The sequence below is a fragment of the Copidosoma floridanum genome, unplaced genomic scaffold (assembly GCF_036245765.1).
Source record: "Copidosoma floridanum isolate Cflo_tuat_1 unplaced genomic scaffold, Cflo_Japanese_pri ptg000021l, whole genome shotgun sequence".
In the NCBI taxonomy this organism is placed as follows: domain Eukaryota; kingdom Metazoa; phylum Arthropoda; class Insecta; order Hymenoptera; family Encyrtidae; genus Copidosoma; species Copidosoma floridanum.
The window spans coordinates 21,822,143-21,836,730 of NW_028321898.1; the positions used below are offsets into that span (position 1 = coordinate 21,822,143).

General features: G+C 36.2%; 2 protein-coding genes across 3 annotated transcripts; both read right to left on the reverse strand.

Moving 5' to 3' along the window:
• Positions 1–5,087: 5,087 nt before the first annotated feature.
• On the reverse strand, positions 5,088–5,651 carry LOC149374186 (uncharacterized). The gene is made up of 3 exons (XM_089594790.1): positions 5,527–5,651; positions 5,380–5,464; positions 5,088–5,279 (listed from the first exon to the last, which is right to left on the reverse strand). The coding sequence occupies exons 1-3, from the start codon at positions 5,649–5,651 to the stop codon at positions 5,088–5,090; spliced, it is 402 nt and encodes a 133-aa protein (XP_089450916.1).
• Positions 5,652–7,686: 2,035 nt separating this feature from the next.
• On the reverse strand, positions 7,687–10,740 carry LOC106641750 (uncharacterized). 2 transcript variants are annotated; one of them, XM_014356265.2, is made up of 6 exons: positions 10,549–10,740; positions 10,221–10,463; positions 8,940–9,026; positions 8,167–8,298; positions 7,912–8,063; positions 7,687–7,813 (listed from the first exon to the last, which is right to left on the reverse strand). In XM_014356265.2, exons 1-6 carry the CDS (start codon positions 10,738–10,740, stop codon positions 7,687–7,689), a joined length of 933 nt encoding a protein of 310 aa, XP_014211751.2. The 2 variants fall into 2 exon arrangements, with proteins under 2 accessions (XP_014211751.2, XP_089450743.1); XM_089594617.1 differs by lacking the exon at positions 8,940–9,026 and having other exon boundaries at positions 8,167–8,301.
• Positions 10,741–14,588: the final 3,848 nt, after the last annotated feature.

The following is a 14,588-nucleotide window of genomic DNA, read 5'->3' on the forward strand; positions in this document are numbered from 1 at the left end:
TACCTTTTTTTTTTTTTTTTTTTTTTTTTTTTTTTTTTATTAACTTGATGTTAGTCGAGTCATTACGTGCAGTTTGTACGAGGAACGAAATAATTGCTGTTATTGTGATTAATTTACTCGTCCTTTCGTCGAGGCGACGGAGAAGCGGCGTTAATCGTATGGTTGTTTTTACTCGGTCAAAAAAAAATAAAAATGTTATCTCGTGTCGTCGCACACAAACACAACGTCAACGTTACAAATTCGTGGATTCGATGAATGTATGGAAGTTTGTAATTTGGTGTTAAAAAGGGATATGGGAACTTACTAGATCCTCAAAAATTAGGAGGAAATCCTCCGTTACCCACAAATTTTTCCTGCTTAAATGGGTATGTTTTTATTAAATAAGTAGATCGATTCCAAGTTCGGTAGGACCACAAAAAGTTTCACGGGGTTGAAAATCGTTTATAAAAGTAGTTGAACCAAAAAGTTAACAAATTGTACATGTGGTTTTCTATAATATAGCGGTGCAGTAACAGTCAAGGATAAATATAAATACATGTGCTTGGTAAAATATGCAATTTTCTCACTCGTCTTTGTGTTATATTTTGGGTCCATGCATTTATCGAATTCGCAAATTCTAGTTGGTCTCACAATTATGGCGTATAGTCTGAAATAAAAAATTTTTCGAGGAAATTTTTCTTACAATGTTATTTAATATAAAACTCTTGTTGAAGGTATGTTTGCGCGTATGCTCTTTAACAGTATTACAAAAATTTCATGCCATTGTTTGTACAATTGCTTCTTGTTTTTTAAAAGTCGTCCTCAACTTTTTCATGTGTGCAAAGAGAGAATTTGAGATTTTATCGAACCATTAGCAAATTGTGGCAATTTTCGGACTTTTAGAATTAATTACCTCCATTTTAAAATTAAAGTGCGGTACGGTGAAATTTCGAAAATTTGTTGTTGAAAATAAATTGTTGAAAACTTTTAATGTACAATTTTACACTAGATATCGTTATTAATAATATTAAAGTAACTTTCACATAGATGATAACCAAATACTTTAGGTTTGTATTATGAATGTTTATTCTTTGCATTGTATAATTTTCATTGAACTTTAATTCAATATCAATGTAATTAGAAATCAATCATACCACTAACCAAATTGTTCAATTTTTATTTATTGATTTTTGTAAAAGATGTTATGGTAACACTACTGTCTCTTCGGCTGCCACAAAGATAGATGAATAAGTAAAAATTGAATATTCATAAAAAATGTGAGTAAAAGTAATTAATTAGTCAATTTTATTTAAAAAATTTTTTAAAAATTGAAAAAAAAACCTTTATGAAGAGGTGAGTTTAGAAGTAAAAAAGTTAGTAATTAAAAGATGCACTATGGATTAAAAAAAAAATTAAAATTCTATTAAAATGTGAATTAAATTCGAAGTTTTACCGCACACTACTAATGTTAATTATTGTCGAGTAAAAAGAGTAGCTTTTACAAAAAAAAAAAAAAAAAAAAATCATTGAACAAATACAATGATACGAAAAATGCGAGAGAGAGAGCTGTTTTGACTGCTTTTTTGCTATTAAAAATTTGATTGTTGAGCAATGTTCAAATATACAATTAAATTAAGAATATACTTTCAACTTTGACTGATTTATCGCTTTTAATGAAATAACGAAAAATAAAATATTTGTCTCGTATACAATTCGCATTAAAGACATGCATTGAGAATAAAATAAAATAATTATTGCCAGAAAAAGACATAGAGATATAAAAAACATGACGAAACAGATACTAAAGCTTGTGCTTTTCAGCCATCACGAGCCTTATGTCCCCGTCGATAATTTATTTTCCTCGTCGTTTGTATATAATAGTATATAAATAGAAATAAGGGATGTATATCGTAAAATAATGTTGCAAGGGAAGCAAGGCATGATGATGCTTAAAACATGTTATTTATTTTCTCATATTATTCATAGTAATCAAAAAGAGTTTTTTATACTTTAGTTTATACTCCATACATTTTTTAATTTTGATTGAGATTTTGAAAAATTAAATACACAATGGACTTTTGGTTCAAAGAACAAGCCAGAGAGTACAGGTACTTGCTCTATCGTGTCATCGTAAAACTTGTTAAAATAATATTCAAGCTGATGAAAAAAAAAACCAACAAAAACATGCTGTTGAGTAGAACTGGAAAATCAATTGTAAAAAAAATGCCATGAAGAGTATGTTGATGTGTAAATTGTTAACGAAGCACAAATCTGTAGAAATATATTTTATACAAACGCTTGAAAAAGACTAATACAAAAACACAATTTTTCTATTAAAAATTTTTGTTAATCGTTAAAGCGTTGAATATGAATTTTACAAAGGCCAAAAAAAACTTTTGTAAAAATTTACAGTTTTTGTCTTTATTGTTATTTCTGCTGTTTAACGTTTTCTTTTCGTACGCCAGAAAAAGCATAAGTTAAAAAAAAATTCATATCATACATATAAATGTATGGAAGAAATACATTTTTATGATTTCTACAAAGCACTCAATGGCATATTTTCACAGCTTAATCATATTATTTCAATATATATGCTAAATATTTATATTAATTTAGAAAAATACAAATGTAATACACACTCGTCGAGAGATGCATCAACGAGTAACTATACTGTGTTCAATCAAAAGTACTAAAAAAATTCAATTATCTCATTACTGTAGTATTAATAACAAAGCCTCGTTAGTTATTATGTAAAGGATAAAGTAAAAAAAAATCTTTATTCACGAATTATTGAAATCATCTTGCATCAGAATTGACGTTTCATCTTAAAATTTTATTATTATCTAATAATTAAATCCAGTGTAATAAAAATTGATGTCATCCTTGAATAACCGGATGAAAATACTTGATGTTTCCTTGTAATTTTTCCCGTTGAGAAGCTTAAAAACGTGATTAATATGAGAGTATTGAAGACAAACGTATATTATGTCATTATAAATTTTAATGTTGAACAGATTTTAAACATCTGGGTTGCAAGAAAAAAAATTTACCCCATAGCAAAATTAATAAAATATGATAATGTTGAATTATGTGTTATTGCTCTCGACCGACGATGGAATCAGGGTTTGCTCTAAGTGTATATTAATGACTTATGCAACATTTGTTATTTCATTTAATTTCTTTGGACTAAATAAAAAGTTTGTGACATTAATTTTTTGCGGAACTTTAAAATTATCTTGATTTTTGCTATTATGTGAACTGCAAGCAGAGGAAAGAAAAAACAGGAGAAAAATTGATTTTAAGAGCGGAACAGTACACATCAAATAGTTATTTACTTGTAGGAAAAAAAAGGAAACAATATTTTAAGAATAGGTTTTTTATTTATTCCACTCGTCCTTGTCATGTGCCGATGACTAAATCTTTTATCAATTAAGATATTAAAATGTGTAGAGACATGACTTATCCCAGGAGAACTTTTTCAACGAACTCAGAATTTTTTATGATTTTCCTTTGCATTTTGTACACAAATTCCAAAAATTATTTATTTGTTCAAGAATTTCGTGAAAAAGTTCCTTCAAAGATCTTAACAATATTCAATTCTATGTAAATAGTGTGCGAGAAAAAAAAAGTGAAAAAATTGCGTATCAAGTACAGAGCCTGCATATGTAAAAAAGAAAGAAAAATATGAACAAATGAATCTAACAAGTGTGGATTTTGACTTGAAGCAATGAAAAAACAAAGTGGTTGTATAAATTTAACTCCAAGTAAAAAGATAGAAACAAAGCTTGAAAGAGTCGACAAAGAAATGCACGTGAATACAAAAAATTTTAAACATTTTTCTGTGAGTGTCTTTTTAGAAATCAATACATGGATGGGGCAAACGGCAGCTGGAAATTAATCGACGAATTATTAGAAGGAACGAGAAAAAGTGTAGTGACTAGGTTTCAACTTATCTGCCTCGAAATGTTGCCATTCTACACTTTCCATTACTGTTGTAACATACGGGAGATAACTGTAAAAGTAACCTCGACGAAGTAACAGTAAAAATAAAACAATATATATATATATATATAGCGATGACTTTTCTAACCCTTTTCTAGAGGCAAATTATAAAAAAAGAGAAAAAAAAAACGTATAAAAAATAAATATATAAATAATAGGCGCAAAAGCATGGCGTGTACCTGTTGTTCCTCGACTGTTTTGCAGACATTTTTTGAATGTTTATTACGATGCGTATTCAATTATTTATTTGTAAATTATTACAATGATTGTCGAAGAAAAATTCAGTTTAATGAATTATCTTCAGGATAACTTGTTATTACTTAACATATTTGGATTTTCATTGTTTCTATGCGTACTATTTTGGAGCGTACATTTTTTTGCTTGATAAATATTTAGTGGTTTCTTTTCTTGAAGAACAATACTTGGAAAATAAAATACAGTAGCTACACAAAAAATGACCACACCACTAGAATCCGAAGAAAAATATGTATCCTCCAGCGTTGGGCTAGCAGTAAAAGAAAAAAACGAAAACACGAGCATAAAGCGGACAAAAAGAGAGGACGTTCTATTGTGAGGAAAAAGCCGTGTGGAACGACGCACCTTAGAAAAAAAAAAAAAAAAAAAAAACCTGTAGCAATACGTGAGCGTTCATGAATATTTTTAAGATGCATAAAATGCTATGAGAATATAAGATTTAAAAAAAAATTACTAAATAGATAAAAATAAAAAAAAAGACAACAAATAAAAAATATTTAAGTGTTTCTAATGTTATGTACATACAACAATTTGCGAAAGAGAGGTAGGGGGAGAGAGAAAGAGAGAAAGAAAGAGCAAGTAAGAAAAATGCATTTTCAAATGTTAACAATACATTCTGTGACTTGTTCGAAAACCTCTTGTTCGAAAAAAAATAAAATGTTTATGTGTTTTAATTCTTGTGTTGCTCTTCCATTGATTCGACCTTTTCCTTCAAGATTTTTTTTTTTATTATATTTTATTAAAATGCTTGCGTAAAAATTGAAAAAAAAAAATTATACATACTAAATAAATAAATAAATAAATTATTAAAAAAACACAAGGATAAGCGATTAAAGCTAAGTGATTCACTTTCAAGCCGAAGGTTTTCTTATTTTCACAAATGTCACTTCCTTCTTTGGTTCTTTCTTGTCAACTTCAGGCGAATCCTTGATAACACTTTTTTCATCTGTTCTTGATTTCAATGAAATCGACTGCTGCTCATCCCGCAAAAGTATCGTCGTAGCGGTCGTCGTTTCAGTCGCATTATTTTCCATTAACGATTGCTGATGGGAGAAAAAGGCAACCAGTAATACACTTTTTTTTTTTTTTCTTTTTTTTTTTTTTTTTTTTTTTTATACGAAAAGCATGAATATATTCAAGTACCTGCATCACATTCAGTAGAAACAGAAATGCTAAGAGGGACAGCGCGCTCAGAGCCGCTCCACTGCTACCACCACCCTTTTTTGACCTGAGGCGATTAAAAAACTCAAGTGTCAACTCCCTGAAATAACAAAAAAAAATTTATCTCACCCGTGATGTCCACCTCCATGCCCGTGTCCACCACCACCGTGATGAAACCGATCAACAATTGGCACGGGTGGGCCATCCTGAAGACCTTGAAAGCCTCCGAAATTCATCAATGCCTTGAACGTCATATCTTTCGCAAACCTTTTTCAATACCCCGATGTTGTCACTGTGAAAACTCAAGTTCAACTGAGGAAAAAAGAGGAGAAACGGTGAATCCTCTTGTTTTTTACACTAGTGCTAGAAGAAGAAAAAGAAAAAAAAAAAAAAAAAAGAGCTCGGAGGGCGTAGATCCGTCCGAGTATTAATTATCACGCCTTGTTGGTTGTGTGTCGCTTTTGGCCGGTGACTTTGAATTTCCTCGGGTAAAACGGCACGCGCGCTGGAGACGCACGTTTTTGGCACACACCTCGCACGGCAGGAAAATAGAGGAATACGTAATTATTGCCGACCGGATATTTGGTCAATTTAAAGTCGCACTTATGAGTACACTGCCTTGTATTTTTTTTTTTTTTTTTTTTTTTCAGTACATGCTGGGGCTGCGTGGGAGAGCGAACAAATGGGTGACTATCAGATTCGTGAAAGCTGTGATTTTTTTCTCTTCATATTGTAGAACATTGACGTAAGTGGATCAGAAGGACTTTGCATTGTTAAGGGGAAATTAGAGTCGAATTAAGTAGTTTAAAGTTTTCTATTTGAAGTATGTCAGATGGGACATGTTAACTATACCTACATACCCAACTTGGGTGAAAAAACAATGGGCTCAGCAAGGTAATATCGGAAATAAGATGAATAAAATACTCTAATATACATGGGAACATAAAATCTAGTTCACGAAACGATTACGCGGCAATTTTATCATATTTGCACACTTGGTATTGCGAAATGAAAGTCGATAGCAATTTGTTCAATTTAATTATTTTTTATTATTATTATTATTATTGTATGGTCATTAAGAGTCATACCTCAGCACATACATACAAAATAATTACGTCTAATGCATCATGATAATAATTAATTATTATAATCGTGAGCTGAATCGTGATAAAGTCTTTGCCTAACTTCCAGCCTTGCGCATAATTATATGCGCTTACAAGTTACGCCTATATACATTAAATAATAACTAACGAAATAATAGTAATTATAAAGTAATAATACGCTTTTGGGAATGGAAAAATGATTCAAAGGGTGCAAACATCAACAAATAAATTATTTCTGAGATACGTTGAGAGTGCGGTTGTGACGTTGAGACGATCACACATGTAGCACCTAATACTTTTTTCCTTGTGCAGAGAGAGAAAAAAAAAAAAAAAAAAAAAAAAACATTTTCGATGAATGAGTACACAAGTGTCGGTAAATTGATAAAGATTGAAAAAACAGGTTGTTTTTAGTGAGTAGTCGTGTAAGGTAAGGGTGTGGGAGAGCCCGAGCTACCATGAGTTTCCACGCACAGTTGATAAATAAATGGTTGGTGATAGGTAAAACATAATTGGTAAAATTCATCCATCGGCGGCGTATAGTATATACTTTCGGAGCCTCGACGACGCTCGGCTGGGCTCAAGCTCACAGCACAACGTCATCACCTCCTCGAGTCCAGCCGAGAAATCGAGAGTCTCTACTTACTATACTCGTTTCAGTCTACTTCTACGGAAAATGCGTCCGCTTAGCATTAGCCCGGAGTGGGGCGCGGTACACCCTCGTACATTTCGCGACATATACCCGGGTACATATATCATAAATATATATATAGGTGATATGTATGTAACACGCAGTGTCCGGTCGTTGTGTTGAAATTTCCTTTTTTCCTCCTCCTTGCAATCAACGTCTGGAATTGTCGTTTCGTTATACAAAACAGTGAATTATGATTGGGTGGCGCGGGGAAAAATGCCAAATGCCGTGTACAATTTTTCGAATACAATCATCATCCCGATCCCCGAATTTTGTTTCAATGCTCGCCTGAGCACGAAAAATTTCAGTCTTTGAAGCGAATCCAGCATTTTTCCACGCCAACCGTCGCCAAAAACACACTCGAGAGATGAAGGGAGAGGGGGAAAAAAAACGAAACAAAACAAAAAAAAAAAAAAAAAAAAAAAAAAGTAATAATCGTAATTGTGTCGCGTCGTGCGTACTACTAGTCGTGCAATGATGAAACGGTCGTTTGGTGGCTCAGACGTTGTTGCAGTCGAGGAAGAGCGTCCTGCAGTCCTCCCCGGAGCGCCCGCGCCTACCGGCCTCGTACAGCTCCTCGAAGGGCACCCCGCTCTGCCTCACCAGCATGTAACTCGCCGCGTACCTGCCAGTCAAAAACAACACCCAATTAACAAATGAGAAAAAAAAAAAAAAAAAACTTTTACTCCCCCTCTCGTGGCAAACACGACCGATCAAACTTACGATCCCAGCTGGCAGAAGATGGACGTGGTGCCGGCGGTGCCAGCGGCGCACTCGGCACTGGCTTCGCACAACACGCGCTCGGCGCACCCGCGCTGGCCCTCGTCTTCGGCGCGGCCGACGTTACTGAAGGTCTTCATCGATCTCAAGTAGCCCTGCGAATTTTCATTGGAGCGGCAGGTCGTTAATAAATTGAATTTAAATCGGCGGGTTCGATTGACTCGGCGGAGGATGAAAATTGGTTGGGCGTATGTATACCTTGATCATGGAGATGGAGGCGACCGCGGCCTCGGACACGGTGTCCTTCCTGCCGAGCGAGCGGGCCTGGAGCGAGCGGTGGGAGAAGGAGGTCTTCAGGGCGTCCAGGAGATTGATGACGATATTGATGAACTGCTTGGGGCAAGAAACATAACGGCACTTAGGAACGATATCTTTCGGCGGGGTTGGCGTCTTGTAACAGTCGAGTGTAGCCTTTTTTTTTTTTTTTTTTCATCGTATACAATATTCGTTAAGTATCGTCGAGGTGTGTGGTGTGGTGGTCTGTCAGTTGTATCTATATGTCCGCGGCTTGTTGTTTCTTATATCATACAGATACAAACGTTAATGACTTGGATTATAATCGTTTAATATCTGTTTTTTTTTTTTTTTTTTGAAAGTGACGTATCAACAAGCTAAAAGTTTCAACAGTTGGAGCATTTGTCGTACAAAATTTAAAAATTGAGAAGCCGATTGTAGTAAATTGTTGAAAAAAAAAAAAAAAACAAAGGATGTAGCAGATGATGTAAAACATGGCTCAATAATTTTTTCATCATAGACTCATCATGTAGGTTATTTGTAACATTACGTTAAACTCTGCATTTTGATTACAAAAGCGTGATTATTTAGTGCGCTATTCTACATTATATGTACACATTACAAATAAATATGTATATTACGGTGCAAAGGTGTGGGGGCGTGGATGTGTATTACCGTGTAAAATGTGATAAGGTGTGTTATGTATATAATACAGTGTGTCTCAGGTGACTACTGACCTCAGAGGCTTGACCGGCAATCACTGCCACCTGTTCTGGATTTCGGCCCTGTCCCAGAAACGCGCCCAGTACCGCTGTCAAAACACCCTAATCCGCACCGGAAATCGTTCCAGTCCAATGTATTAATGTATTTACAATTGGCGATTATTATTAATTACTAATTAATTACTATTTTTCACTATTAAGCTCTAACACTTCTACTCGGGAGCTGTATGGGATCACAGGTTCACTATGTGTATAGCAGGGATTACTTTTTTTTTTTCTCAAATATAGAGCCAATAATGTGGAGGATTGGAATGCAGAAAGTATGTACAAGAGAATTATCGTAAAGATCTGTTATTTACTACATCCAAGACGAGTTGTCTCCATTTGTCATGGATCCATTTCCACATATCGGTGTCAATGGACTTTGATAAAGGATCACGTTGTAGGTAGAACTATATAGTATCAAGATGTTCTATAATTACAATAACTACTTAAGGTGAATGTCCCAATTGCCGATCATGTTTCTATTAACGTAAATTTTTTTAAAACATGAATAAATTGTTATTGGGGCACCAAAAATTCATGTTTTTTTTTGATATATTGAAAATATATATCCAAGGCTCGTAAAAAGCAAAATAAAGTGACCGATAATTGGGACATTCACCTTACTACTGTTGCAGTGTTTACTGTCTTACTTTTGTTTCAACTACCAAAGCGTGCGGAAATAAAAAAAAGCCTCGTTGACAAAATGGTTGAAAAAAAAAGGAAATCGAGATTACAAGATCCCGGAGGTTCTTTCCGAATCGACTATACTACACGTATAGCAGCCACTTTGGCTACAACAGCGCGCACGAGTGTCTCTCCCTCTTTTCCGGATTTCTCGGTGTTAGAACACATTATGTGTACATTTACGTATATACATACATACTTATAGAAATGACGATTTCACATGGGAAGCAAGGACATTCGGGGTGCTCCACCTCTGCTCCACCGGAGTGGATAATTGCCGTACAGGTGACAACACCGGCCATCTCGGCTTTCCCAACGCGTCTCCCCGACTCTCGTTGCGAGGAGGAAAGAAAAACACCCATCGCGCAATTGTAAATTACCCCTTCTCCCGACAAGTATACCAAAGAACACCGATGAATCCCAAAGAGGAAGTAAGCACCCGTTTATCATCTACATATATATATATATGTATTTGCACCCAGTGCAGGAAAACGATAAACCAAAAATCTACCTATAAGCTATACAGAGTGAGAGAGAGAGTGAGTATGGGCTCGGAAACATTTGTACCTGCATGGGACTGCTGGCCTGGTTGTCGACCTTGTCGATGCCGTCGACCTGTTGCTGGGGACCCCCGAGGATGGCGGTGAGAACCCGCAGACCCACGGACAGGAGGTTGGCCCAGGGACTGGTTGGCACCCCGTCGTCGATCTCGTTCTTGCTCGGACTGGCTATACCCGCGGTCTGGCCCAGCAGCATCTGCATCAGCATGCCCAGCATGTTCGACCACGAAAAGCCCGTGCCCACGCCCTCCTTGACAATTTACAATACATATACATTTATATAAAATCGGGTGTTTTTTATATACTTTGGCCAATGTGTCGCTTCGTATATCTACCTGAATCGAGTTGGTGCTGATGTCCTCGATGTCGTCGAGGGCGACCTTCTTCATGGCGTTGGGCTTCTCCGCGAACTTTCTCCCGTCCTGTTGTTCGACCTGCTGCTGCGAGAGCCCCTGTTGGGGCAGGGTGAACGCCTGGCCCAGCACGAGCACCACGAGGCACAGGGAGAGGTACTGTTTGCTTTGCATGTTGCTTCTGAAAGTGCCATTGGGAGGGAAGAAAAAAAAGGTAAAGTCCATCGTTATTAAAAAAAAAAAAAAAAAAAAGCAAGAGAACCGAGGTGGTAGAGGCCGCGTGGAATTTCGATTTTTAGAAACTCCCCGCAGCCAAGGAGGAAGCGCTTTCTCGCGCGCGTCTGCGTTACGTGCACGCCATTGTTTCCTTGGGCTGCAGGTACACTCACGACGTGCCCATGAGGAATCAAAGGCTCGCGTGACGCGTAATTCGCTAAAAATTTGTGTCCCCCCCCCTTCCACCTCAGCTTGACTTTCCCCGCGCGCTGCTTTGCTCGTGTGTCGTGAAATTTCTTTCTCCTTTCATTGGCAACTAGACCGCCGAAAGTGTTACACGCACACATATATCTCTTGGGAACACTTTGTGTGCTGCGGGCATGAATTTTTTCACGAATGGATTTTGGCGACGAGGCGCCGTTGAATGAACCGTGATAGTAAATGTACCGGTAAAGTAGTCGGAGAACGGGGCGTATATACCTACAAAAAAGCCGAGAGAAATTTTTAATCATCTCTGGAGATGGTGCTAGATAATCAAACTATCGGTGACTCTAGTATTACTAGATCGGTATCGATGGAGTCCCGTTAAACACCGGAGGAATGCGTGTCGATGTCCGAGTTGGAAGTTGAAATTAGACCGAGATTTTCGAAGGAACTCGATGGAAATAAATAAAAATTCCGAGCTATAGGGTAAAAACGATGAAGGCCTATTTTTATCTCTATGTACCAAAAAATTACCGATCCCTCGTGCAAGTAAGAAAACGATCTATGGTTGTAAGAAGTGCACTTGTCGTCCCGGGGCAGGTGGGATGGTTGCTCGGATAAATCGTGCAGGACCGCGAGCGCTCGTATACGTGCACCACAGAGGAACCTTGACCATGAAAGTGGGTCAGCAGCACCGGGCGGCCACGGAGCCGGGGAAGGCGGACTCGTTAGCCCACTTCCGATCGAGCGGGTTTCTTGACCCGTGCCACCACCTTCTCGCGTGCGCGAACGAGAGAGAGAGGCACCGTTACTTTCGAAAAGGCGGTCGCGACCTACTACCGATCGCCGATGCCTCCTCCCGACTGGTTGACGAAGATCGGCCGCGTATCGGTAAAAGATCGGTTCGGCCATACTTTTTGAAAGAATATTATTTATCAAAATCCGATGAGTGGTGGTGTTTTTGTGAACCGATCGCTGCAATTGATTCAGATGAATCATGGATTCGATAACTTTGATTGTAATTTTATTCACTGATTACGATTATACGAACAATGAAATGTATGATTATTCACCGATACTTTTGCCAATTACAATTACAAAATAAAAAAAAATTTACAAGTTTTCGGTACAAGCTATTATCATAATTCGTATTAGTATGGTGCTTTAATAAAGCAATTCATCTGATAAAATCACACTTTTTACATTTGATGACAATTTCACGTGCTCGTGGAGCAGAAAGTTTGTGAAACCCTAACGATTCGTTTGTGACTTTCTATGTTTTTTTTATGATCTGTATGAATACAATAAAGTTTTTGTCCTTTGAAATTTCAACCGATGTATCATTGTTTACATAAAGAAAAAAACTAGTAATTAAAAAAAATTGTTTATTCAAATGAAAGTTATTAGCAGCCAAATTAATCAATCACGTTAAATCAAAAATTCTATAAAGTACAATTCTTATCTTTTTATTTGAGAAACGTCACTCAAATCACTGGTTCATCATCACAAACAAAGGAGAGAAATTGAAAAAAAATACCAGCACAAACAGGAGAAAATTAAACATCGCAGTTCCTCACTTTGAAATAAAAAAAAAAAAAAAGTATATATTTTAAACCCGCATAGCGATACAGTCACGCTTTTCCTAATAGATATTTACACGCAGCACTCGCTAGCTTTGGTAGAGCTTAAAACTAACCTGATTTCCTTACTCGCAGCTCTAGCTTAAAGGGAACTCGATATTATTGAAGAAAAAAAAAAAACTCACTTTTGCTCTCAAAACAAAATCTTAGCAGGAAAATCTCGCAACGAACTCTCTTGTAGTCTTCGAACGACACTCGAGCTTCTGGAAGATGACATTGCGGCGCGGGTCTTCTTATAGGCTTGCCGGTGGGGCCCCGCATCTCGGAGCCCATCAGGTGGGGAGGCGAACCGTACGGCCCGTGTCGATGCGGGGTCCGATACTATACACCGCCGCCACTCTTGAGCCTTGCCGTGTGGAGGAATTTCGTGCGGGCTGGCGCTTGACTTGGACGTGCATCCACTTTTTTTGATTTTGCAACCGATACGGACCACTGAGTTGACGTATTTCTTCCTTTTCACGAGAAATGCAGTGTTGTACGTAATTCTCCGGGGTTGGGTGCAATTCTTTTTTTTTCCTTTGCGACCATGTGGAAAATTTATTATGAAGGATTGTTCAGTAAAGAAAAAAGGGACTTTGTCTGATGATAGTGTTTATAAACCGATTTTTACCGATTTTTTAAAATTGTTGTGAGCTTGTAAAGTGAATTGGTGCACTGATATTTATCAGTTGATCAAGTTTTTCCTCAACGAACAAAACTATTTATGATTTAAATAAGTAAGCCCGAGAAAAAGAATGATGTTACCGATCTCAGTACCACACAACGCGTGATGATTTTCTTTTGAATTCGCATATTTCATCAATAAAAAAAAAAGTAACTGTTTTCGTAGTAAAATTTATAAAGTCACTCTTGTTCCATCCCTCGGATCTTTCTTGTAGTCAATTTGTACTTTCTTCTCTGCACAGTTAACAATGTTAATAATGCGTGGACGAATATAGAGATATGTACGTTTCTCTCTGTGCGTGGCTTGCATATTAATTTTCACTCATTTTTTCGGCTTCAGTACTCTCGTCCTGCAACAGCACTAAAAAATGAGCACATGACTTTATTCGTTTTCACTAAAAAAAATGAAAGGTACTAAGCTTTATTATGTATTTTTTTGCGTACGTTTTTCGAAAACCAACAAACTATATGAACACAAATAAGTCACAGAGTAAAGTCTTTATTGAACCAGTCGGTACAACCACCATGTGGCTCCAGAATAATAAAATTGTTTATTATTTTGGATCGTAGCATTTTTGAAGTGTACTGTTATCAAGACGAATTAGAAAAAATAACATCATCTACAATCTAGAGACAAGTTAATCTTGACATTTGCTCTTATTTTGGCTTACAAGTAAAACAAATATTAATGCCTTGAATCTGTTGACCTTATCAGGATCGTATTCTGTTTGTTGGGTTTAAAAATCGGATTTATTTGAAATGAAAAAAAAAATAATAATTAGAAATCGAATTTAGAATCTAATTTAAAATTAGACAGATTCGATTCAGGTGAAGTGTTTATTTATATATCTTTATTTACACAAAGGTGGGGATTAAGACTCGAATTTAGCGTATTGTAAGTACGATTTAAAACAGTTTTTCGTAGTAGGATCAATATTAAACATGTCCAGCAATACCAATAAACTAAACCATTAATAGTGTTTGGTAAAATAACCAAAGAGAAAAAATTCAGAATAATATCTGTAAGAATAAATTTCTCAAGGTAATAACCACCGTGTAAGACAACTGTTGGTTTTGTTATTTTTTATTAATTTTTTCATGTAATTGTACACGATACGGGCTCATCGAAGTTTTTTTTTCTAAAGAAGTACGGCATGGTTAATGTATGTATTTCAGAAAGCTCATGCATATGTTTAACCTGCACATTTATTTTCATATTTCTTTCTGTACCTGCATCAATATACCTTTTGTTCCATACAACGCATTGAGAAAACAGAGGAAAAGCTTGCGATTCGAGCT